This window comes from Odocoileus virginianus, chromosome 32 (genome assembly GCF_023699985.2).
Source record: "Odocoileus virginianus isolate 20LAN1187 ecotype Illinois chromosome 32, Ovbor_1.2, whole genome shotgun sequence".
Lineage (NCBI taxonomy): Eukaryota > Metazoa > Chordata > Mammalia > Artiodactyla > Cervidae > Odocoileus > Odocoileus virginianus.
This window is the reverse complement of record NC_069705.1, coordinates 3828395-3852297: the sequence shown is the minus strand read 5'-3', so window position 1 is coordinate 3852297 and position 23903 is coordinate 3828395. Positions and strand designations below refer to the sequence as shown.

The following is a 23903-nucleotide window of genomic DNA, read 5'->3' as shown; positions in this document are numbered from 1 at the left end:
CAAATTCTTTCACCTGCATCTCACAGGGTTAAGGCGAACAATGTTCACTTTCCATTGTATAAAGGCTCTTCCAACTTTATTATTGCCAACTGTCTTTCAAAGCGGGGAGACCACTGACACATTGCTCTCAAATGCTTGCCAACACTTGGTATTGTTACTCTTTCAAATTCTGGCCAATGTGACCAAGGATTTCTCACTGATATAATTAAATCTTTTACATTTCTAAATGTGAAAAACTAACACAATCTTACTATTGTGTTGAAGGTTTAAAGTATTACACTGGTGAATACTAATTTGGGGGTTTGGGTTTTATAATTGTCATTTTTCTTGAACAAGTTTCAAGAAACTTTCTAAACTTTCCATTCAATCAGATATGCTATAAAGTTTTAAAAATTTTATGATGAAACATTAAGAGGTCAGAAGGTTGTCAACAGCAATAAACACGCATGTACCAAACATCGGACAGTCATCACTCCAGCTGAACTGCTGTGTACTCCCCGCTGACTGCATGTTCTGCCCCTTGCCAGAACAGATTTCTGTATGTGAATGTAGTCCCATTAAAAACAGTGCTGTGTTGCATGCGTTAGGATGTTACCATATGTGCACATTTCTCTGCAAGTTAAGTTTTTCATTAAACATTACCTTTTGTGAGAGTCATTCATGTTAAAAATTGTAACTCTAGTTATCTGCTTTTCACAGTTACATAGTTTTCTATTACATAAATATATGAAACCCCTCCAATGTCTTATTTTGAGCTATTGTAAGGTTGCTATGAACAACCCCTTTCATGTATAACAGCAAGAATTTCTGTAGATACACACTTAGGACTGGATTAACTGAGACATGGGTGTAAGTTCTCCCAACTTTATTTATGATTGCCAACTGTCTTCCAAAGTGAGGAGGCCACCAACACTCACATTGCTCTAAAATTCTTGCTAACATATGGCATTATTACTCTTCCGAATTCTGGCCAAGGTGACCTGAGATAACATCTCACTGCACGTTTAATCTGAGGATCCTTGGTAATGTGAGGGTTATTGGTAAGGCTGGGGATCTCTTCATATACTTGTGTATGCCATGCTAAGCCACTAAAGTCATGTCTGACTCTGTGACCCCATGGATTGTGGCCCACCAGGCTTCTCTGTCCATGAAATTCTCCAGGCAAGAACACTGGAGTGCGTTGCCATTCCCTTCTCCAGGGGATCTTCCCAACCCAGGGATTGAACCTGTGTCTCCTGCACTGCAGGTGGATTCCTTACTGTCTGAGCCGCTGTAACAATATATCCATTCATTGTTTTTGTTTCTTTAAATCTTAAGAGAGCTTTCTCAGAACGCTCCTACATGGTAAGTGGGAATGTAAATTGGTACAGTTGCTATGGAGAACAGTATGCTGCTGCTGCTGCTAAGTCGCTTCAGTCGTGTCCGACTCTGTGCGACCCCATAGACAGCAGCCCACCAGGCTCCCCCGTCCCTGGGATTCTCCAGGCAAGAACACTGGAGTGGGTTGCCATGTCCTTCTCCAATGCATGAAAGTGAAAAGTGAAAGTGAAGTCGCTCAGTCGTATCCGACTCTTCTCAACCCCACAGACTGCAGCCCACCAGGCTCCTCCGTCCATGGGATTTTCCAGGCAAGAGTACTGGAGTGGGGTGCCATTGCCTTCTCTGGGAGAACAGTATGGAGGTTCCTTAAAAACTAAAAACAGAGCTATCTTATGACCCTGCAATCCCACTCCTGGCATATACCCAGAGAAAAACATGATCTGAAAGGATTCGTGCACCCCAGTGTTCATTGCAGATCTGTTTACAATAGCCAGGACATGGAAGCAACCTAAATGTCCATCAACAGATCCATGGATAAAGAAGATGTGGTCCATATACACTGCAATATTACGTAGCCATTAAGAGAGCATTCTTTACCCAAAGGTCACTAAGATGTTTCACATTTTGCTCTAAACATTTTAGATTTTGTCTCTCAAATCTTTACCTTTAATCTCCCTGAAACTGATTTTTCTGGTTGGGCTGAGGCCCAGAAACACATATATCCCAGAGCCCCCATCCACACCCACCTGCATTCCATACGCACACACTCACCATACACACCTCATCCCTTCCACACACAACCACATACCCCCACACCACACACATCACCCACTCACCTACCACACATACACACACCCGCAGCACCATTTACTGCAACACTTCTGTAGTCTTTAAATGATCTCAGTCACCGCCTCTGTTTCATGACCACGTTACCATAAACGAACACGGCTACTTCCGGACCCTCCTATCTGCTTCACTGTCCTCTGGGGATCTCGTCATCTGGGAGACGTCAGCACGGCCCAGCTGTACTTCTCAATTCTGAAGATCTTATGCGGTATCTTAGCTAACAATATACGTTTTTAACAATTTGTGCTGTGGACTCTAGATTGTAATTACGTGTCTGGTATGTATCATACACCGAAAGGGAAGTGCCTAAGCGGAGAGAGGCTATATTTAAGATAGTCTTTGGGCATGTATATAGTTTCAGGTGCTTGAGGAGTGTTTAATTCATGGAGGAAAAAAAATTCACTTCTTGCACCTCAACTGACGTAGAGTGTGCTAATGAAACGAGCGGAGCGCTTCACTTCTTGCCACGCTGACACTGAAGTGGGACCACGGCGCTAGGCAGGGCCTGGTGCCGCTCTTCTGCCCTGTCCCCGCAGGCGGCGGCGTCTACATGGGAGGTGGGGGTCAGGGCACGTGGTCCACAATGTCGGAAGGCCCTGGGGCCAGAGAAGCAGCGGTTGTGTGTGAGGAGGCCTGGCACAATGAGACGGGGAGTTGCGGAAAGGATGGTCAGAAAACGCAGATAAACTCACACAATCTAATTTACAAGAGTGCTGGGCTGGCCAAGTAAAGGACATGCTTACACCTTGCTGACCCCAGGCTCAGACCTCCAGTCATTTAAATACATGCCACGGTCCTGATGGCACAGACGTGGAGACCTTGAAAGTTTTCCAGGCATATGTTCTCACAGGCACTGCTTTTAATAGTGTGCCATAGTTAGTTTGGTATAATCAGATTTTAGTTCCACCAGATTTCCTGACATTCTATATTATAGCTTTGGCTAGTAAATTTAAGATTAATTTCCTCCTTAGTAAAATGGGGATAATAGTAGTAATATCTGCTTCCTAGGGTGAAGATTAAATGAAGTGATGCATGAAGTGCTTAGGAAAAAGCACTAATATTGAGTAATTGCTTGATTATCTTTCTTATTCATCATCATTTAGCACATTCATATTTAGAGTACCTTGTTTCCACTTTTTTGATTTTCACAAATATCTTGCATTGGTTAATAAAACTAAGAGCATGTATTGAACTTTATTTTTCATTCTGCCTGACAAAATCCAGAAGATACCCTTTGTTTTCTAAATCTGACTGTTCAAAGCTTGTCTTTAATGTCAGATTTAATGGGTCTGGTGAACACATATACTTCTATGAGACAGAACATTTGCTTTTAATCATGATTTGTTTCTTAGACAATTTCTGAGCTGAGCATATCTTTAAAAGACTAAATAAATAATAAGAGGAAAGAAAGTTTCCAAGTTAAAAAAAAAAAGTTTATATGAGGAATTGAAATACTCTGACAAATTTAGTACTTTAGAGTAAATTTTAAAAATGAAAGATATAAATCTTGAGTTGGACAGGTAGTCCTTTACAGACAAGTTAACCAAGGTTTTAATCTTTCTCCAGACTTTTGACCCAAACCTTCACTTATGAAAAACTTTCACCAGAGCACCCACCACGTGTACACATACTTACAAATGCAATAGAGTCCCGAGGCAGATGGGCACCCCTCAGCATGAAGCAACTGGACATTCATTCCCTATTGACCAACCAAGATGAGAAGAGCAGGACAATTAAGAGAGGAGGCTGTGCCCTGCCCAGGCCACGTATTTCTCATTCCTGAAGTCAGGAGATCTCCTCAACCACACGTGTGCAGAAAAGCTCCTCGGAGGTCAAAGGGAATGACAGCAACTAACGCTACGCTACCTGCACCCCTCTGCGGCAGAGACCCCTTGGCTAAGGGATGCATGTTCACACAGGGAAGGATCCGGAGATACCCCAAATACGGACCGTGAACCGGGCAAATCAGAACGACTGGCCAAAGGAAAACCGGAAGAGACGCCCCGTGTAAGTGGCTTAAACTGCTGTGAGGGTGCCACTCGGGGACTCCCGCTCTGAGGTCGCCCGTGTGTCCCTCCACACGTACTGGACTCTTTCCTCTTAATAACTACTTCACCTGCTTCACTACTTCCTGTCTTCATGGAAACTCTTTCGTGCAAAGCCGAAGGGCCAGAGCCCTGTCACTGACCACTGGTCTAGTGGCTAGGATCCGGCGCTTTCACTGCCACGACCTGGCCTCCGACTCTGGGTGGGAACCGAAGCCCTGCTCCAAGGACGTTACAGGCCACCTGAGATGGCTAGAGTGAACATGATGAATCCAAATAAGTTTCTACAGACTTGGCAGAATAATGTGCCCAAGGGGTATCATTACACAGAGTTCTCAAAAATTATTTGGATTTTCCATTTCAGGAAAGCTCCACGACTGCTTTTTCACCCTTTTAAAATGTTAGTAATGAAAAGTGATGTGCTTTAAAACACATTAGGCAAGAGTAATATAAAGCATATTTTAAATCTGCTTATGGTGACCAGCTCTCGAAACAGAAGGCTGCGTTCAGAAGCGTGTCGGGCGATGGTGCCGGAGCCATCCAGCAGTGAGATTGACCACTTAAAGCAGATATGACGGAAGTCCAACAAGAGGGGTGGGGGGAGTATGGAAGAGATCAGCCGCGAAAAAGACAAGTGGAATAGAATCCAACATTCTTTAAAGGAACAGAACCAAATCCACCCTGAAAAATGTCACATGTCTGGCATCCAAATAAAAATTGCTAGGAATGCAAAGAATCTAACAGTCCCAGAAAAGACAGAATGAATTTCAAGAGAAGGACCTTAAAACATCTATTGTAAACATGAAAAATCTGCTCAAGGATATTAAGAAAGATACAAACTTGATAAGGAGAGAAACAGAGGATAAACATTTTCACTTTGCAGTTTCTAAGATAAAAATACTATATGTGGGATAAAAATACTGTGGTAAACTTGAAGAAAAAGCAATAAAAATTATTAAAATAAAGTACTGAAGAAACAAACAAAAAAGAGTTGGAAAGAAATGTAATATGGTGCAATATATAGGGAACTAGAGTCCCAGAAAGAAGGGTGGGTACTATAAAAATGATGACTGAAAAACTTCTAGAATTGGTGAAAAATATAAAGCGATGAATCCAAGAACTTAAAAATAATCACGAGGCAAGGAAAACATAAAGTAAAACACCTCACAATAAAACTACTTAAAATCAAAGATAAAGAGAGAAATTTTGAGAGTGGCCAGAGGGGTAGAAACCCACACTACGTTCACAGGAACAAAAAATGATGGCAGACCTTTGTCTAAAGCACACAGGGCAGAGAACAACAGAACAACATATTAAAATTTTAAACAAAAATGAAAGCACTGTCAAGGAATTATACACCAGTGAATATAAATTCCTAAAGTTAAGGTGCAGCACAAATTATTTTAAAAGCCAATAAAACATGAGAACATTTCTCACCAGCAGTTTACTATAAGATATATTGAAAGAAATTGTTTAGGCAGGAAAAAAAAAAAAGCTACCAAACAGAAATGTGAAATTGCAAAAAGGAACCCAGTACACCAGCAGTGGTCAGTATGTGAGTAAAAGTAAAGAATACATTTCTTTCTAAAGCAAAAATAATAACAATGTAGCATGAGTTTAATAAACATAATTAAAATGTATGATAATAGCACATTCCTAGTAAAGAGAAAGGGGAAACCTGTTATAAAGGTTTCAAAGTACACACAAAGTGGTAACATTTGAAGGCAGACTGACAAGTTAAAGATGATACTGTAAACCCTCCAGCAATCATTAAACTTATTAAATAAAGATGTACAACTAATATGCCACAACAAGTGAATAAAGACTGAACCACACACATCCACACAGTCCCAAAAAAGGCAGAGAAAGAGGAAAAAATAAAAATCAAAGAGCAAGATGGCAGAATTAAAGTTAACGATATCCGTAATTACTATAAATGTAAACACTCCAATTAAAAGACAGTGGGTTAAAAAGACCCACCAGTACATTGAATAAAACAATTTTAAAGACAAGATCATGGAGTAAGACAACAAAGCTAGAAAAAAATTTCTGTATATTATGCAAAAAATGAAAAGAAAGCTAGAGTCACTATATTCATATTAGATAAAGTAGATTTCAAACTAGGAATGTGACCAGGAATAAGGAAGGTCTTTTCACAACAAAGGGATCATTTTATCAAGAGGACATAAAATGCACCGTTTTCAGGAATGCAAAACAGTACAGTTTGGAATTTTAGAAGTTTATTACAAGGTTAAATGTATACTTAGTATATATCCCAGCAGGCTCACTCCCTCACCCTAAGATCCCTTCTGAAAAGAGATGAAAACATTTCTATATGCATTGACTTGTTTGAGACTATCCAAAGCAAGTTTATTTATAAAGCCCCAAACTGAAAACACAAAAGCCCAGCTGGTGCATGTGTAAACTGTGGGATATCCCAGCAATGGAATGAATCTGCAAAGAACACGACCAAGCAAAAGAAGCCAAGCCCAAAAATGTATGCAGGATTCCACTCACTGAAATTAGAGGAAAGAGAAAGCTCAGTGCCCAAGGACAAATAAGGGTTGCCATTGGGAGTAAAGTGGAAGGAATTAACTATAAGAACTTTGTCAGCTAATGGAAATGTTATATGTCTTGGTTGTGATGGTAGTCACACAACTGTATACATTTTTAGAACTCAGACGATGTACTTGAAGTTAATAAACTTTCAGTTCAGTTCAGTTCAATTCAGTCACTCAGTCATGTCCAACTCTTTGTGACCCCATGGACTGCAGCACGCTAGGCCTCCCTGTCCATCACCAACTCCCGGAGTTTACTCAAACTCATGTCCATTGAGTCAGTGATGCCATCCAACCATCTCATGCCTCTGCCGTCCCCTTCTCCTCCTGCCTTCAATCTTTCCCAGCATCAGGGTCTTTTCCATTGAGTCAGTTCTTCACATCAGGTGGCCAAAGTATTGGAGCTTCAGCTTCAGCATCAGTCCTTCCAATGAATATTCAGGACTGATTCCCTTTAGGATGGACTGGTTGGATCTCCTTGCAGTCCAAGGGACTCTCAAGAGTCTTCTCCACACCATAGTTCAAAAGCATCAATTCTTCGGTGCTCAGTTTTCTTTATAGTCCAACTCTCACATCCATACATGACTACTGGAAAAACCATAGCCTTGACTAGATGGACCTTTGCTGGTAAAGTAATGTCTCTGCTTTTTAATATGCTGTCTAGGTTGGTCATAACTTTTCTTCTAAAGAGCAAGTGTCTTTTAGTTTTATGGCTGCAGTCACCATCTGTAGTGATTTTGGAGCCCAGAAAAATAGTCTCTCACTGTTTGCATTGTTTCCCCATCTACTCGCCATGAAGTGATGGGACCAGATGCCACGATCTTAGTTTTCTGAATGCTGAGTTTTAAGCCAACTTTTTCATGCTCCTCTTTCCCTTTCATCAGGAGGTTCTTTAGGGTGGTGTCATCTGCACATCTGAGGTTATTGATATTTTCCCCGGCAATCTTGATTCCAGCTTGTGCTTCCTCCAGCCCAGCGTTTCTCACGATGTACTCTGCATATAAGTTAAATAAGCAGGGTGACAATATACAGCCTTGACATACTCCTTTTCTGATTTGTAACCAGTCTGTTGTTCCATGTCCAGTTTTCACTGTTGCTTCTTGATAAACTTTAGTATATATAAATTATCACTGGGCTTTCCTGGTGGCTCAGCTGGTAAAAGAATCTGCCTGCAACATAGGAGGCCTGGGTTCAATCCCTACGTTGGGAAGATTCCCTGGAGAAAGGAATGGCTACCTGCTCCAGTATTTTTGCTTAGAGAATTCCATGGAGAGAGGAGCCTGGGGTTGCAAAGAATGGGACACAACTGATTATCTAATTATCATTAGAAATTATGCGCTTTCCTGTACTGAAAAAGTTTAATTATCTTGTCCATACTAATGTGATCTTAAAATCCATGAAAAATTGAATTGGGAATATCTAGGAAGAGCTTGAGGATTAAAGCCTCAAACTTCAAGGCTCCTCCCGCAACCCCCATCTCAACGGCAGAAGTGAAGAGCCCTGGGTGATAACACAAGCGTAGGCGTGAAGTCTGGAGACTGGGCCCAGCTGGCCCCACCTTACCTGAGCCATCTGTTTTCCCACCTATTTTGGGTTCTGAGGCAGGACCAGAAACAGAGACTGAAGCAGAGGCAGGTAACAGGCAGAACTTCTTATGTTGCTAAAAAGAAAAAGCCTGTAACATTTAAAACTGCCCTAATCAACCAGAAGTTTGCAAAGGAGATACCTAAGGCTTTGAAGCAGTCCTCTGAAAGGATCCAGGGTCAGACCCACCTGCTGATGTCAGAGAGCCTCTCAGAGAGGCCAGGGCAGCTGCAGCCCTGGTGGGACACACGGGAGCCAGCCACTGTGGATGCCTGCTCTTCCTCGGGACACCGGGGCTGGCAAGCGCCCCGTCAGTCCTCGCCTTGACTTGTGAGCCTCGGGACCCAGCCGCACCTCCACCCGCCAACCTGAAGGAACCAGGAACTCAGGCCATGCAGCTAACTAGGTGGGGACACAGTCCCGCCCACCAGAAGGCTGCCGCAAGGCCTCCCTGAGCCCACGGCTGGCCCTGAGCACGCCCGGTCCACCGGAGGGTCCAGGACCTGGCTGCACACGCCAGCACAGAGGACCCAGACCTGGGAGCCCCAGGGCCCTGCAGCCATCGACCCCAGGACCCAGCCCCATAGAGTGAACAGGCACCAGCCCCAGAATCTCCTGGGCCTCGGCCCCACTCCCCAGGGAGCCTGCTGTAGCCCTGGGACCAGCGTCAGCCACCAGCAGGCAGAGACACACCCAAGGAAAACTGCAGCCTTGGAGCCTGCAGACTGAGCCCACCCACGAGCTGGGCCCTGAACTGCCTACCTCCCGGCCAACACCAGCTCTGAGAGACACTGGGTCCCTTAGCCAGCTGCCCCAGGATCCAGTTCCACACAACGGAGCTACAGTTCCAGCTCTGGCACCCCCGGATCCTGCAGGTAGACCCCAGGGCCTGGCTCTGCCCGTCACTGGGCCAGCACAACCCCTGGGCTCACCAGGAGCGAGGCAGCCAGCCACCTGGTGACTCAGGCGCACGAACCAGTGACCAGCAAGCTCTGCACAAGGAGGCCTCGCAAGCAACCCGCCCAGGGGCCAGCCATGCCTGCGAGATCACCCATCGCAGTCAGCCCACCACGAGGGGAGCACCCAGATCGTCTTAGGATGAGGCACCCCTAGAGCCCAGAGCTCTGGTGAGTGCTGCTGGGCTACAGAGGAAATCCCCTACCAAAGGTCGTTCTCCAAGGGCAGGAAATGTTACCGTTATCGGATACACAGAAATGAAACCAGCAAATAAGGCACAGTGAGATGACAGGAGAATGTGTTCCAAACATAGGAACAAGAAGAAATCCTAGAAGAAGAACTAAGTGGAGATACACGATTTAATTGAGAAAGAGTTCAAGGTACCAATTGTAAAGATGACCAAAGAACTCGGGAGAAGAATGACTCAACAGAGGGAGAAGTTAGGACTTTTAAACAAAGAGTTAGAAAATACAAACAACAACTAAACAGATGAAGAATACAATTGATATAGAAAAATACACTAGAAGGAATTGGCATCAGATGAAATGATACAGAGGAATGGATCAGTGAACTGGGGGCAACATCAAGCGCACCAACATTCTCAGTTAGGGCAGGAGAAGGAGAGGAGAGAATGCGGAAGACAACATACTTCAATACATAGTAGCTGAAAACTTCCTTAACCTGGGAAAGGAAACGGACTTCTTGGTTGAAAATCCACAGTCTGAAACAGGATCAACCCAAAGGGGACTACGCTGACACTGTAATTAAAATGGCACAAATTAAAAAATAAAGACAGCATATGAAAAGCATCAAGGTAAAAGCAACGAGTTACTTACAAAGGAGCTCCTATAAGGCTATCAGCTAACTTTTCCAGCCAAGATATGGAAGCAACTTAAGTGTCCATCAACTGATAAATGAATAAAGAAGATGTGAGATACACATACCCCGCCCCCAACACACAATGGAATCTCAGACATGAAAAAGAATGAAATCCTGTCATTTGCAACAATGTGAATGGATCTGGAGGGCATCAAGGCTAGTGAAAAAAGGCAGACAGAGAAAGACAAATACTGTGTTTCACCACTTATTCCTGGAATCTAAAAAACAAATGAGTGAATATTACAAAAAAGAAACAGACTCACAGATACATAGATCCTGCTAGTGTTTACCTTGGGGAGCAGGATGGGGGAGGAGCAATATGGGGTGGGAGATTAAGGGATAAAAACTACTACGTATAAAATAAATAAGCTACAAGGATACATTGTACAGCACAGGAAATTACAGCCAATATTTTATAATAACTATAACTGGAGTATAACCCAGACAATTTTTGAATCACTATGTTATACACCTGAAGACAATATTATAAATCAATTATACCTCATTAAGAAAAGAATACATATGATACGCAAAATAATAAAGAGAAAGAAATGCAAGAAATGCCCTGGAGATAGTTCTTCATCTTCAGGTGTTTCCTTGCCCCTTTTCCCTAAGCTGTTAGACGTAACTTTCACTTGTAACTGGTGTACAGACACAACGCTGTTAGAGAGAACGAAGCAGCCTCGTGGGCTAGCGCACAGGGGGCCTAGAAAAGGTGGTGGGGACACGCCTACAGAACTTGGGAAGCAGCATGAGCCAGCGTCAAAGCTACACTATCGCAACGTTTCTCGTGACGGCACCCTAGCAGAACATGCTAGAGTATGCTAACACATGAAGGAAACTGTGCACAGTGTAGAGGGGAGCAGCAGGACTGCATGCCAGCGCCGCACGCCTGTGTCTGGAGGAGCAGCCTAGCGCTGAGCATACGCAGCCGCTACCTCCGTCTATCCACTGTACTGTCTACTGTGACTGCCTTCACCCTCTGCTAAGGCCATTCCAGACACAGACACACTCCATTCCACCTGGACCTCCACCATCACGCGTCAGCGGACAATCCTGTCACGTGGGCCTCCTTCCGTTTTCCAGGGCGAAACATACATGTTGCCTACACACACCTGTCCCTCCTCCACAGACGTCCACGCTCCGTGTGCCTGGATCACAAGTCTGTCCCTCCTTGCTCTGTCTCCAGAGCCTCACGCTACTTATTATTCTATGCATTATAAGCTGAACCTTTCCTTCAACCACCAGAAATGGAAACTCCACGAAGATATGACCCTTGTCCTTTCTAAATACTACTATATTTTTGATGCCTAGCACATGGCAGATACTCAAAGTTATTTGTTGAAGGCAGGTATAAATAGATGAATAAGAGGTTAGAAATGAATAATCTTTGAGTCTTCTGGTTCTGAAGTTCTAAAAATTCTATTTGCAGAAGATCAAGTACATAAAGGATTTATGATTTAGGGTTAGAGGTTTTATCAAATTTCAATAATATTTTTTCTAAATAAATATCATTTTTCTTTATTCTTTTGCTTCTGATAAATTCACTTTAATTTTGAGCTTATCTTAAAGATGAAATAAATGCAACAGGAAATGTCAACAAATGGCGCTTACTCTTCTTTCCATCCATATCTGCATGGATCTTCCGAGCCAAGAACCCGCTTTTGTACACAGCAGCATTGGGGTCGTGAGGAATGTCCAGGAATGGGTTGGTAGTGCTCCCAATACGGCTGATGGTCTTTGGATGTGTTCCATTAGCCTTCTCATCGGTACCTTCGGACACAGACTTTTTTTTCTCTTCATCATCTCTAAAAGGATAAAACAAAGATGGAACACAAAGGTTGAGTTACACAATATTCACTGAACAGAGTCATCTGGCGTAAGAAATGGTCATACTTCTAATGGCCTGTAAGTCCTGATGACAAGGTCCATGATAAGCACAGCTGCGGTTCCCTAAGCAACTCCCGTGTGTCAGGCATTAGTGACCACGGCAGTCTTGGAAGACTGACATTAGTATCCTACACCACAGGTAAGGAAACACTCAAAACTTGGATAAACATGCCAAAGCACAGTCCCAGGAAAAGAGGAAGAAGCTGAGAGGATATGGCTGCAAAGGCTTGGAAGCCTCTGGCCTTTCCATCTCCTACAGAACCCTCAGGTTTGTCTGCTTTCAAAACAAGTGGAACTTCTCAGGCAGAGACCGTGATTTTGATCTCTGCACGCCCTAGTATAGTGCCAAGCATACAGAATACGACAGGCAGAGATGAAGTCCAGTACACAGTATTAGACTATCTCTGCCAGATAAGCAGGTAATCTCTGCTAATAACACCTCTGTACAGCTGTCAGCGGGTTCGGACGGGGCACCACGCACAGTGCTTTGGCAGCTCACAGCTTCCGCTTTCCCACGCGTCCCTTCACCAACTGAGGAAGCCCCTGGCTGCTCAGCCCTGCCTCTGATCCCCCGTTCCTTCAAGCAGGGAAAATTTAACTCTGACATTACAACGTATGTTAAGTATGAAGGAGGCGGTCAGAATCACTTAATAAAGCGGGGGCAGAGGAGAAGAAAGCTAATAGGCTCCGATACACTGCTGGAAAACACATAACCAGAATAAGAGCATCTTCACCTGTTTCAATGTCCTGAATCACCTCTGGTTTCATTGCTATTAAACTTTGAATACTGAATCTTTTAATAAAAATTTCTACCAAAATATGGAATCTAGAAAAATGGTACTGATAAACCTCCTTGCAGGGCAGGGGTAGAGAGCGGACTTTCGGACAGCAGGGGAAGGAGAGGGTGGGATGCGCTGACATACACACTCGTGGGAGGCCGCCGTATAGCCCAGGGAGCTCAGCGCAGGGCTCCGTGACAACCTGCAGGGGTGGGATGGGCTGGTGGGAGGGAGGCTCGCGAAGGAACGCATGCATGTATAGCTGATTCACGCTGGCATACGGCAGAAATTAACACAGTATGGTAAGGAAAGATCCTCCAATGAAAAATAAAAACTAATGATAAAAAATTCAACCAAAATAGGCACTGCCAAAATATATTTAAAATAAACCACAAGCTTAATAATCACCAAAATTTCTTGTTTGGTTATCAGAGAAAAACAGCATTTTTTTTTCTCCATTGGTTATTTTATAAATAACTGTGACATATATGAAAATAACACTGGACTCAGGTAACTGTATTTTACTTTTAACTTTTATTAATAGTTTTGGGTTTGCAAAGATAGTACACAATTCCCTTGTGCCCATCACCCAGTTTCCGCAGTGTTAATACTTGTTTTTTTTTTTTTTTTTGCTTTGGTCACACCACACAGCAGCGGGGATCTTAGGTCCCTTACCAGGGACGGAACCCAGGTCCTCTGCAGTGAGAGCACAGAGTTCTAACCACTGGACCCCCATGGAATTCTCTGCAATGTTAACACCTTACATAACCCAAATAAAACTGTCAGAATTAAGAAGCTAATGATGCAACACTAAAAAGTAAACTTCAGACTTCATTCAGATTTCACCTTTTTGTCACTAATGTTTTTTCCATTTCCAGGATCCTATCCAAGACCCCACAGTGCACTTGGCTGCCATGACTCCTTGGTCGCCTCCAGACAGTGACAGTTCCTCGGCTTCCCCTCGTCCTTCATGACCTGGTAGTAGTCATGAAGAGTACTAGCAGAGTACTAGTCAGTGGTTCTGCAGGTTTGAGGTCTTCTCGTGATCAGACTGGGGCTCTACATTCTTGAGAAGGCTATCATGGGTGACACCCTCTCAGTATACCACGTCAGGAGGTGCGTGTTTCATCATTAGGGATGAACCTGGATTACTTGCTTAAGGTGGTTTGGGGCAAGTTTCTATACGGTGAAGTTACTATTTTCCTTTTTATGTGATTTGGGGGTGATACCTTGTGACTGCAAAAACATCCTGATTCTCCTTAAGCTTCTGACCACTAATTTTAGCATTCATCTGTGGATCTTGCTTACGACAATAATGTTGTGTGATGATCTAATGGTGAATTTTTTTATTTCCCTAATTTCTTCTTCACTACTAACTGGAATTCTTCTGTGAGTATGGACACGTAGATATTTATTTTATTCTTTGGATTATAATCAAACACCACAATTACTCTTTTGTTCAAATTTTTTCAGCTTTGGTCATTGGATGGCCTATGAAGTAGGCTTCCATGTCCTAGCAACATGTCTCATCGTTTTTCCTTTCTGTTTTGTAAGTACATCCTTTCTTTCTGATACCACAAGATGCTACCTTCAAGCTCATCTTGTATTTTCTTTGTCTCAGTCCTGGAAGAAACCACTCTCCAAGGAGTCCAGTCCTGTTTACTGGAGAATGGTATTTAGAAACCAAATCTAGGTGCTAGGTGCTAGGTGCTCACTGCCTCTAGGGCCTCTCAACAGAAACACCTAGGGAAATGTGTGTGTAATATATATATACATAGGCATATACATAAATGTATAAAACATTCATATATACATATAAAAATATATGAAACATATATATATATATATATGCATTCATCCAGCTATCTATCCCTTCCTCCCTCCCTTTCATGAGTTCATATGAATACATAGTGATATCTCCAACCCAAGCCAGCAAGACAAAATTCATTCCAGCCTTTGCCCTTTGCTTATTTGTATTTCTTCAACACTGAGAAACCTGGCTCTCTTATCTACAATATACTTATTTATTTATATCTTCAACCCTAATAAATATATTATATAACAATGGTTACACAAGTCATTTTGAAAACAAATTAATTTGGTGTGGTCTGAACTATATCTTGCATTCCGAATACCGTGGCCGATATTTAAGAAATGAACAGACACAAAATCTACTGCTCCTTGAGATGCACGGTTCGGGGGAAATGCGCAACGCATCATGATTCCACCATCACAACACCAAACGGAACAGCTCGCTCACCCCCAAATTCCCGCTGTTACCTTCTTTCAGTCAATTCCTCTCCCTGACCAGTTCCTGGGAACCACCAGTCTCTCTTCCTTTCCAATAGTTTTGGCATTCTTAAAATGTCACATAAATGGTTTATTGTACTTGGCAAAACATATTTAAGATTCATCCATACTGTTGCGAGAATCAGCAGTTTGTTCCCATTTATTGCTGAGTACTATTTTGTTTTCTAGACATAGTTTATTTATGCATTTACTTTTCCCTACCTGACCCCCAGCTTGATTGAGGTAAAACTGATTTATTTACTTATTTTTACATTTATTCTTCAGTTTCTGGCTGACTGGGTCTTTGTTCCGCACGTGGGCTTTCTTTGGTTGTGGTGAGCGGGGCTGCTCAGTAGCTGTGATGCGCCGGCTCCTCATTGCCGGGATCTCTCTTGTCGCAGAGCATGTGCTCTGGGGCGCACGGGCTTCAGCAACTGCAGCAGGCAGGCTCAGGTGCCCCACGGCAGGTGGGAATCCTTCCGGGCCAGCGATCGAACTGGTGTACCTTGCATTGCAAGGCAGATTCTTAATCACTGTAACACCAGGGAAGCACCTAATTTATGAAGGCATTTTAAGTATACAGCCTAATCATTTGATATACACATACATTGTGAGAGGTTCCCCAATACTGAACTAACAAATTCAACACCTCACATATTTATGGATGTATTTATTTTTGTATATCTCTCAGTAAATCTCTCAGTATCTCTCTCAGTAAATTTCAGTTATACAGTGCACTCTTACCAACTGGAGTCACCATGGTTTATATTATTTCCTCAGAATTTACTAACCTTTCGGCGTCAAGTTTGTGCCCTCTGAACAGTCTCTCCTTATTCCCCTACCCCTTAGCCCTGGAAATCACCTTTCTACTCTGTTCCTGTTTACTTGCCAAGTTGTGTCCGAATCTTGTGACCCCATGGACTGTAGCCCACCAGGCTCCTCTGTCCATGGGATTCTCCAGGCAAGAATACTGGAGTGGGTTGCCATTTCCTTCTCCAGGGAATCTTCCCAACCAGGAATTGAACCTGGGTTTCCTGCATTGCAGGCAGATTCTTTACTGACTGAACTATGAGGGAAATCCTCTGTTTCTGTAGGTTAAACTTTAAAACTAAACTTTAAACTTAACTTTAAAACTTTTAACTAAACTTTAAAACTAAAGAGCCTCTTGATGAAATTGAAAGAGGAGAGTGAAAAAGTTGGCTAAAAGCTCAACATTCAGAAAACTAAGATCATGGCATCTGGTCCCATCACTTAATGGCAAATAGATTGGGAAATAGCGACAGACTTTATTTTGGGGGTCTCCAAAATCACTGCAGATGGTGATGCAGCCATGAAATTAAAAGACACTTGCTCCTTGGAAGAAAAGTTATGACCAACCTAGACAGCATATTAAAAAGCAGAGACATTACTTTGCCAACAAAGGTCCTTCTAGTCAAAGCTATGCTTTTTCCAATAGTCACATATGGATGTGAGAGTTGGACTATAAAGAAAGCTGAGTGCAGAAGAATTGATGCTTTTGAACTATGGTGTTGGAGAAGACTCTTGAGAGTCCCTTGGATTGCAAGGAGATCCAACCAGTGCATCCTAAAGGAAGTAAGTCCTGAATATTCACTGGAAGCTGAAACTCCAATCCTTAGGCCACTTGATGCAAAGAGCTGACTCACTGGAAACGACCCTGATGCTGGGAAAGATGGAAGGCAGGAGGAGAAAAGGACGACAGAGGATGAGATGGTTGATGGCATCACTGACTGAATGGACATGAGTTTGAGTTAAACTCTGGGAGTTGGTGATGGACAGGGAGGCCTGGCGTGCTGCAGTCCATGGGGTCGCAAAGAGTTGGACACGACAGAGCGACTAAACTGAACTGAACTGAAACTTTAAAAACAATTCTAGATATAAGTGAGTCCCTATGGTATTTAACTTTATTTGATTTATTTCACTTAGCATAATGCCCTCCAGTTCATCCAGTTTGTCAAAAATGACAGAACTTCTTTCCTGTTTTAGGACTGCATAGTATACCTCTCTCTGTGTGATATCTTTATCCATTCATTCATTCATAGATGGACACTTGGTTGTTTTTATATTTGGCTATTGTAAATAATGCTGCTCTAATCATGGGAGTACAGAAATCTCTGAAGTAATTTCTTTATTTGGGCTATATATCTAAAAGTAGGATTGCTGGAACATATGGTAGTTCTATTTTTAATTTTTTGAGGAACATCTGTAATCTTTTTCATAGTGGCTGTACCAGTTTACATTGCCACCAATAGTGCTTTTGTGGGTTCTCTTTCTGTAACATACTTGCCAGCATTTGTTACCTCTTCTCTTTTTGATAACAGACATGCTAACAGGGGATATCTCATGTGGTTTTGATGCATTTCCATGATAAGGGATTTTGAACACCTTTACGTATACCTGTCAACTTCTTTCATGTCTCTTTGGAAAAGAATGTCTACTTAGGTCCTTTCCAACGTTTTTGAGTTATCTGATTTTATGCTAATGAATTATAGAAAGTCATTGTATAGTTTGGAATAATTAACCAATTGTCAGGTATAAGATTTGCAAAAAATGTTCTCTTATTCCATAGGCTGCCTTTTCATTTTGTTGATGGTTTCATGTTATGCAGAGCTTTTTAGTTGACACAGCCCCACTTGTTTATTTTTGCTAGCTGCCAAAAAAAAAAAATATATCGGTCAAAACCAATGTCAAGGACTTTAATGGTTTCAGGTCTTATATTCAAGGCTTTCAGCCATTTTGAGTTGAATTTTGTGTTTGGTGTAAGATGAAGTCCAGTTTCATTCTTTTGCATGTAGATACCCATTTTCCTATCACTACTGAAGGGACAATCCTTTCTCCACTGTACATGCTTGACTGCCTTGTGAGTTAATCTCTGGGTTATTGGGTTCCATTGACCTATGTGTCTGTTTTTATGTCAGTACCATGCTGTTTTGATTGTTTTACAGTTTGAAAGCAGGAATTTGTGATGCATCCAACTTTGTTCCTCTTTCTTCAAGACTGCTTTGGCTATTCAGGGGTCTTCTGTGGTTCCATACAAATTTTAGCATTGGTCTATTCCTGTGAAAAACGCCATTGGAATTTTGATAAGGATTGCACTGAATCTTTAGATTGTTTTGAGTATTATGAATACGTAACAATGTTAATTATTCAAATCCATTAGCACAGAATATTTTTCATTTGTGTCCTCTTCAGTTTCTTCTATCAATGCTTTATACATTTCAGTGTATACTCCTTTAACTTCCTGGGTCAAATTTATCCCTAAGCATTTCATCGCTTTTGATGCCACTGTAAAAATGACTGCTTTCTTAATATCTATTTCTTATAGTTTACTGTTGGTATATAAAATATAACTAATTTTTGTGTATTGGTTTTATATTATTCACTTAATTTATTAATTCTAATAGTTTTTGGTAGACTCTTTAGGATTTTCTGTAATATATTACCCTGCCACCTATAAATAAAGACAATTTTACTCTTTCCTTTTCAATTTGAATGCCTTTTATTTTTCTCATCTAATGCCATGGTATGCTTATCTTCTTCCTGATTTTAGAAGAAATATTTTCCAAGGTTGAGCATGTGTGTTTACTGTGGGCTGGTCACATACGGCCTTTATTATGTTATGTGTGTTCCCTCTATACTCAGTTTTTTGAGAGTCTTTATTAGAAATGGCTTTCTTGGTGACTCAGACAGTAAAGAATCTGCGTGCAATGAAGGAGACCCAGGTTCCCCTGGCCTGGGAAGGTCCCCTGGAGAAGGAAATGGCTACCCCCAGTCCAGTACTCTTGCCTGGAGAACTGCACGAACAGAGGAGCCTGGCAGACTACAGCCCATGGGACTGCAAAGAGTCGGACGTGACTGAGCGACTGATACACACATACACATTAGAAATGGATGATGAATTCTGTCAAATGCTTTTCCAGCATCTATTGAGATCACAAGATTTGTATCCTCTGTTTTATTAATGTGATGAGTCACATCTACAGATTTACAGATTTGACCCATCCTTGCATCTCTGGAATAAATCCTACTTATCTTGACGTATGTTGCTTGTATTGTTAACTCAGCTTCCTAATATTTTGCCGAGGATCGTTCGCATCTGTGTCCATCAGGAACACTAATCTGTGATCTTCTTTTCTGAACTGTCTTTGCCTCGTTCTGGTCTCAGGGTGAAGATGGCCTCATAAATGAGTCTGATGGAGATACTCCTGTTCATTTTTTCCTATAGCTTAAGGATTGGCACTAATTCTTCTTCGAATGTTTGGCAGGATTCACCAGTGAAGTCATCGGGTCTTGGACTTTTATCTGTTGTTTTGTTTATTTCATCAGTAATCAAATATCTGTCCAAGTAATTACTAGTAACTGGTCCATTCAGTTTTATGTTTTGGTTTTTCATGATTCACTCTTGGTACGTTGTACATTTCTAGGAATTCACCCTTTTCTTCTACTTTGTCCAATTTGTTTATAAAATATTCTCTTATGATTCTTTGCATTTCTGTGGAATCAGTTATAATCTCTATTTCATTTCTAATTTATTTGAGTCCTCTTTATTTCAGTCCAAATACAGTCTTGTTTAGTATATTCCATTGAAGTTTTGGGAGAAGGAAGTGGCAACCCACTCCAGTATTCTTGCCTGGAGAATCCCATGGACAGAGGAGCCTGGCAGGCTACAGTCCAGTGGGGGTCACAAAGAATTGGATATGATTAAAGTGACTTAGCACACACACAGTGAGGTTTTTGGATGAGGCTATCACTTCCCCCTATATAAACATCAGCCAAAAGAAGCAGTACACAGATATGGGAGCCACTGGCTACACACAGCTCCTTAGAACTTAAAGTGTGGGTGGTCCAAATTGAGACATACAATAAGTAAAAAACAAAAAAGAAAATACACCGTATTTCAAGAAGACTTAGTACAAAAAAAGGAAAACATTTCAACAGTTTTTATACCTATTACATATTGACATGGTAATATTCTAGATAGACTGGGCTAAATACAAAATACTTTATAAAATTAGTTTTATCAATTTTGTTTTATAATATAACTACTGAAATTTTTTAAATTACTTATGTAGCATGCACCTCATTTCCTTTGGAAAGGCTGTTGTTAGAGAGGCCTGTATATTTTAAGACATATTAAAACCAAAAACAAAAACAGAAGAATGATAATTGAGAAATGTGAACACAATACTGCCCAGTACAACCCTAACAGTAAAATGAGGGCCAAAAGTACTCAATCCTGCAAAACAGGTATGCTTCGTATTACAAAAGTTAACGAAAAGACCAAGTCACCTTACAGTTATATTTGCTTTATTCCTTATTGAGTCACTGCAGGGTTTTATTGCTTTTACAGATACCATAAATCTCAGTGTTTTCCCATAAGGGAGTCTGTTTCCACTGCATATGGGAGCAGACATAAATTAATCCAATTTACTGATAAAAGAATTCTATAGATTTATCTGCTCTCAGCAACAGAGCTTTGCTGTTCTCAAAGTAAACTGCATCTTAGGTCCTGGGCTTCAACCACCCAGTGGCTCAAACATGATTACACAGAGGACAGGATGAAGAATGTGTTGGGGAAGTGAACTCATTTCTACAGAAAATAGCCCACCCAACTAGGGCTTCTCCGTGTACACTGAACCACTAGGACATACAAATAATTTTGTTAAATTAAGAAGAGACATAGCAGGGCTCTCTATCTTACTTGTGAGGAGAATGATTCGTATCATATATTTTGTAGATTTAAAGACCTAGAGTATATTCTACTGAGATTCCAGACATCTCAACACCTTACAACCTACAAAATTCCCCAACACATTCTGCATTCTGTCCTCCGTGTAATCACATGTGAGCCACTGGGTGGTCTAAGTTCAGGACTTAAGATGCAGTTTATTTTGAGAACAACAAAAGCTCTGTTGCTGAGAGCAGATAAATCTGTTTCTCTGTTCTTTCTAAGATCGACTGTAGATCACAAATTTACTGTATCCTATATTACTTGTGACTTTTATTTTTAAACAAAAAAGATAGATAAGGAATCATACTAGTTCACCCAAGTCTTATATTTCACTGGAACAACTGCTTCTTAAAATTGGCAAGAGCTGAACATCGTTACACTGACCCAGCCACTGAACAGATTTTGAGCTACCCCATTTTGGCAAGTCTTAGCAGAGTGGAGTTTCAGCTGTATCAAAGCTGTTACGCTAGCGCCAAACTCAAAAAGTAAGCTATCTTGGAGGGACTTAGTTATATGAAATCTAAATTCTGAATTTAAATATCAATTGGTGGAACTTTCATGTATGTGTGTGTATGTTTGTGTCTGGGGAAAGGAGGGAGTAATAGCTGAAAGGAAAACAAAAATCTTCTCCAGAGCAGAACTGTAATATTTACTTAACTTGAATTCATTCAGAAACAATCATGAAGACTATGGTAATGGAGCTGGACAATAAAGGTAAGCTCCGGAAATTTTCACCATTCAAACTGAAATTCTAAAATTACTAAATTAGCAACTTCTCATGTCCCCTACCCCAAACACTGGCAGCCACTATTTCACTTTCTGTCTCTATGAATTGGATGACTCTAAGTATACTGCATATTGGTGGAAAGCATTTGTCTTTCTATGGAAGGCTTATTTCACCTAGTATAATGTCTTCTAGGTCCACTTATTTGTAGCACAAATGACAGGGTTTTCCCATTTTTTTGTGGCTGCATAACATCCCATTATATATACTCCACAACTTGATCCATTTATCCATGATGGATACTTAAGTTGTTTCCATGTCTTGACGATCATAAATAGTGCTGCTTCAAACACGGGAGTGCAAAGTTTTTTGAAGTTATTATTTTCATTTCCTTTGGATATATTCGCAGCAGTAAAATTGCTGGATCGTATGGTAGCTTTGTTTTTAATTTTTTGAGAGACCTTCATACTATTTTCCATAGTGGCTATACCAGTTTACAATCCCATTAACAGGGCAGAAGGGCTTCCTTTTTTCCACAGTCTTGTCAGCATTTATTGTCTCTTGCCTTTCAGATGATGGGCATCCCTAATAAGCATGAGGTGCTATCTCATTGTGGTTTTGCATTTCCCTCATGATTAGTGATATTGAGCATCTCCTCGTGTACCAGCTGGCCTTTTAAGTACAACTTCTTTGGGAAAATGTCTAGTCAAGTCTTATGCCCATTTGTTAATTGGAATATTTGGTTTTTTGCTATTGGATTGCATGAGCTCTTTATATATTTTGGATATTACCCCTTATCAGAAAATTTACAATATTTCCTCTCTCACAGGTTGTTTTTTTTTTTTTTTTTTTTTTTGGTTTCCTTTATTTTACTTCTATCTCTTCAGAACAAGTTACTAAAAAGTGGCTGAATCTCTGTTCTTCACTCTAGCATCTTTGATTTTTAAAGTTTGTTTTTAATTGAAGTATAGTTGATTTACCTTATTATATTTGCTTTTTCACTTTGTTGGTTATTTCTTTTGATGTGAAGCTTTTTCTTTGATGTATTCCCAGTTGTTTTTGATTTTGTGGCTTGTCTTTTAGGTGTCATATCTAAAAATCATTGCCAAAACCCACATCAAGATTTTTTTTCTCATGTTTTCTTCTAGGAATTTCATGGTTTCAGGTCTTACATTCAAGTTTTTAACCCACTTTGAGTTAATTTTTGTGAGTGGTATAAGATAGGTATCTAGTTTTATTCTTTTACATGTGAATATCCAATTTCCCCAGCAACACAGATAAAGAGAGTTTTCCCCATTGAGTATTCTTGGGTCCCTTGTAAGATATCAGTTGACCATATATGCCTGGCTTATGCTGGGATCTCAGTCCTGGTCCACTGATCTATTTGTTTTTATGCCATTATCACACTGTTTTCATTACATTACCTTTATAGTATAGCTTGAAATTAGGGAGTGTGATGCTGCCTGCCTGGATGGGACCCAGGGTCTTCAAGGCTCACAGTTTTGGACCCTGAATCAGTCAAGAGTGTGCCCTAGATATCCTAGTTAGGTGAACTTACTAGTTTTGCCTTGCAGATGGAGGAAGCCTGGGGCTGTGCTCTGTGTTCAGAACAGGGATGCTAATGGGCAGCTCAGGTTCCTGGGTGCTCTGGTGAGGTTCCCTGGCTGGGGGGCTGCAAGCTGCAGGTGGCAAAAAGTGGGGCTAGGAATTACTCCGCCTTCCTGAACTCAGCCAGAAGAGCAGCTCCACGGCCACTGATGCTCTGTGTGTGGTGCTGACTCCACCTGACCTATGACTCAAGTTCCCTGGCCAGACAGCTTTGGCTCTAGGGGGCGGTCGGCTCTGCTTCCCCTCCTCTCGGCTTGAGCATTGCTGGATGATGCAACTTCCAGGAGTCCACAGCAGCCCTTCCTGTCAGATGGGGTTGGGGCCACACTCGGCAACAGGGATGACTGTGACAATTCTCTTCTGCCTGGGCTGGAGTCAACCAGGCTCCAGGGCTGCAGAAATTCCTCATCGGGGACCTCGTTTAGGCAGACCTACACGCTGCTCAATTGCTCTGGTCAGCCTGGGCCACTGACTTGGGGCAGCAGATGAGCACAGCTGCTGGTTGGGTTAATAATCGGCCCTGCAGGTGGGAAGGCGGACTGCAAGCCCCTCTTCCTCCCCTGTCTCAATCAGAGGCCCAGGACCGAGCCCCAAGGCTCCCAGGTGATTCCCATGGGCGTGATCAGAGCAGGGACTCTGAGTGCGGTGCGGGGGGCGGTTCTGGTTGGCGGCCAG

At 41.7% G+C, this 23903-nt stretch overlaps 1 protein-coding gene across 12 annotated transcripts in view; it reads right to left on the bottom strand.

Annotated features, from left to right (window-relative positions):
- The window catches only part of PSD3 (pleckstrin and Sec7 domain containing 3), a 470822-nt gene that overhangs the window by 87515 nt on the left and 359404 nt on the right, over positions 1-23903 (bottom strand). For 11 of the 12 annotated variants that reach the window (XM_070459792.1, XM_070459791.1, XM_070459803.1 and 8 more), the window contains one exon: positions 11804-11997. In XM_070459792.1, the coding sequence (XP_070315893.1) occupies positions 11804-11997 (194 nt within the window). Of the gene's footprint in view, positions 1-11803; positions 11998-23903 lie in introns of those variants that run through there. The other variant, XM_070459797.1, reaches the window with a different exon arrangement.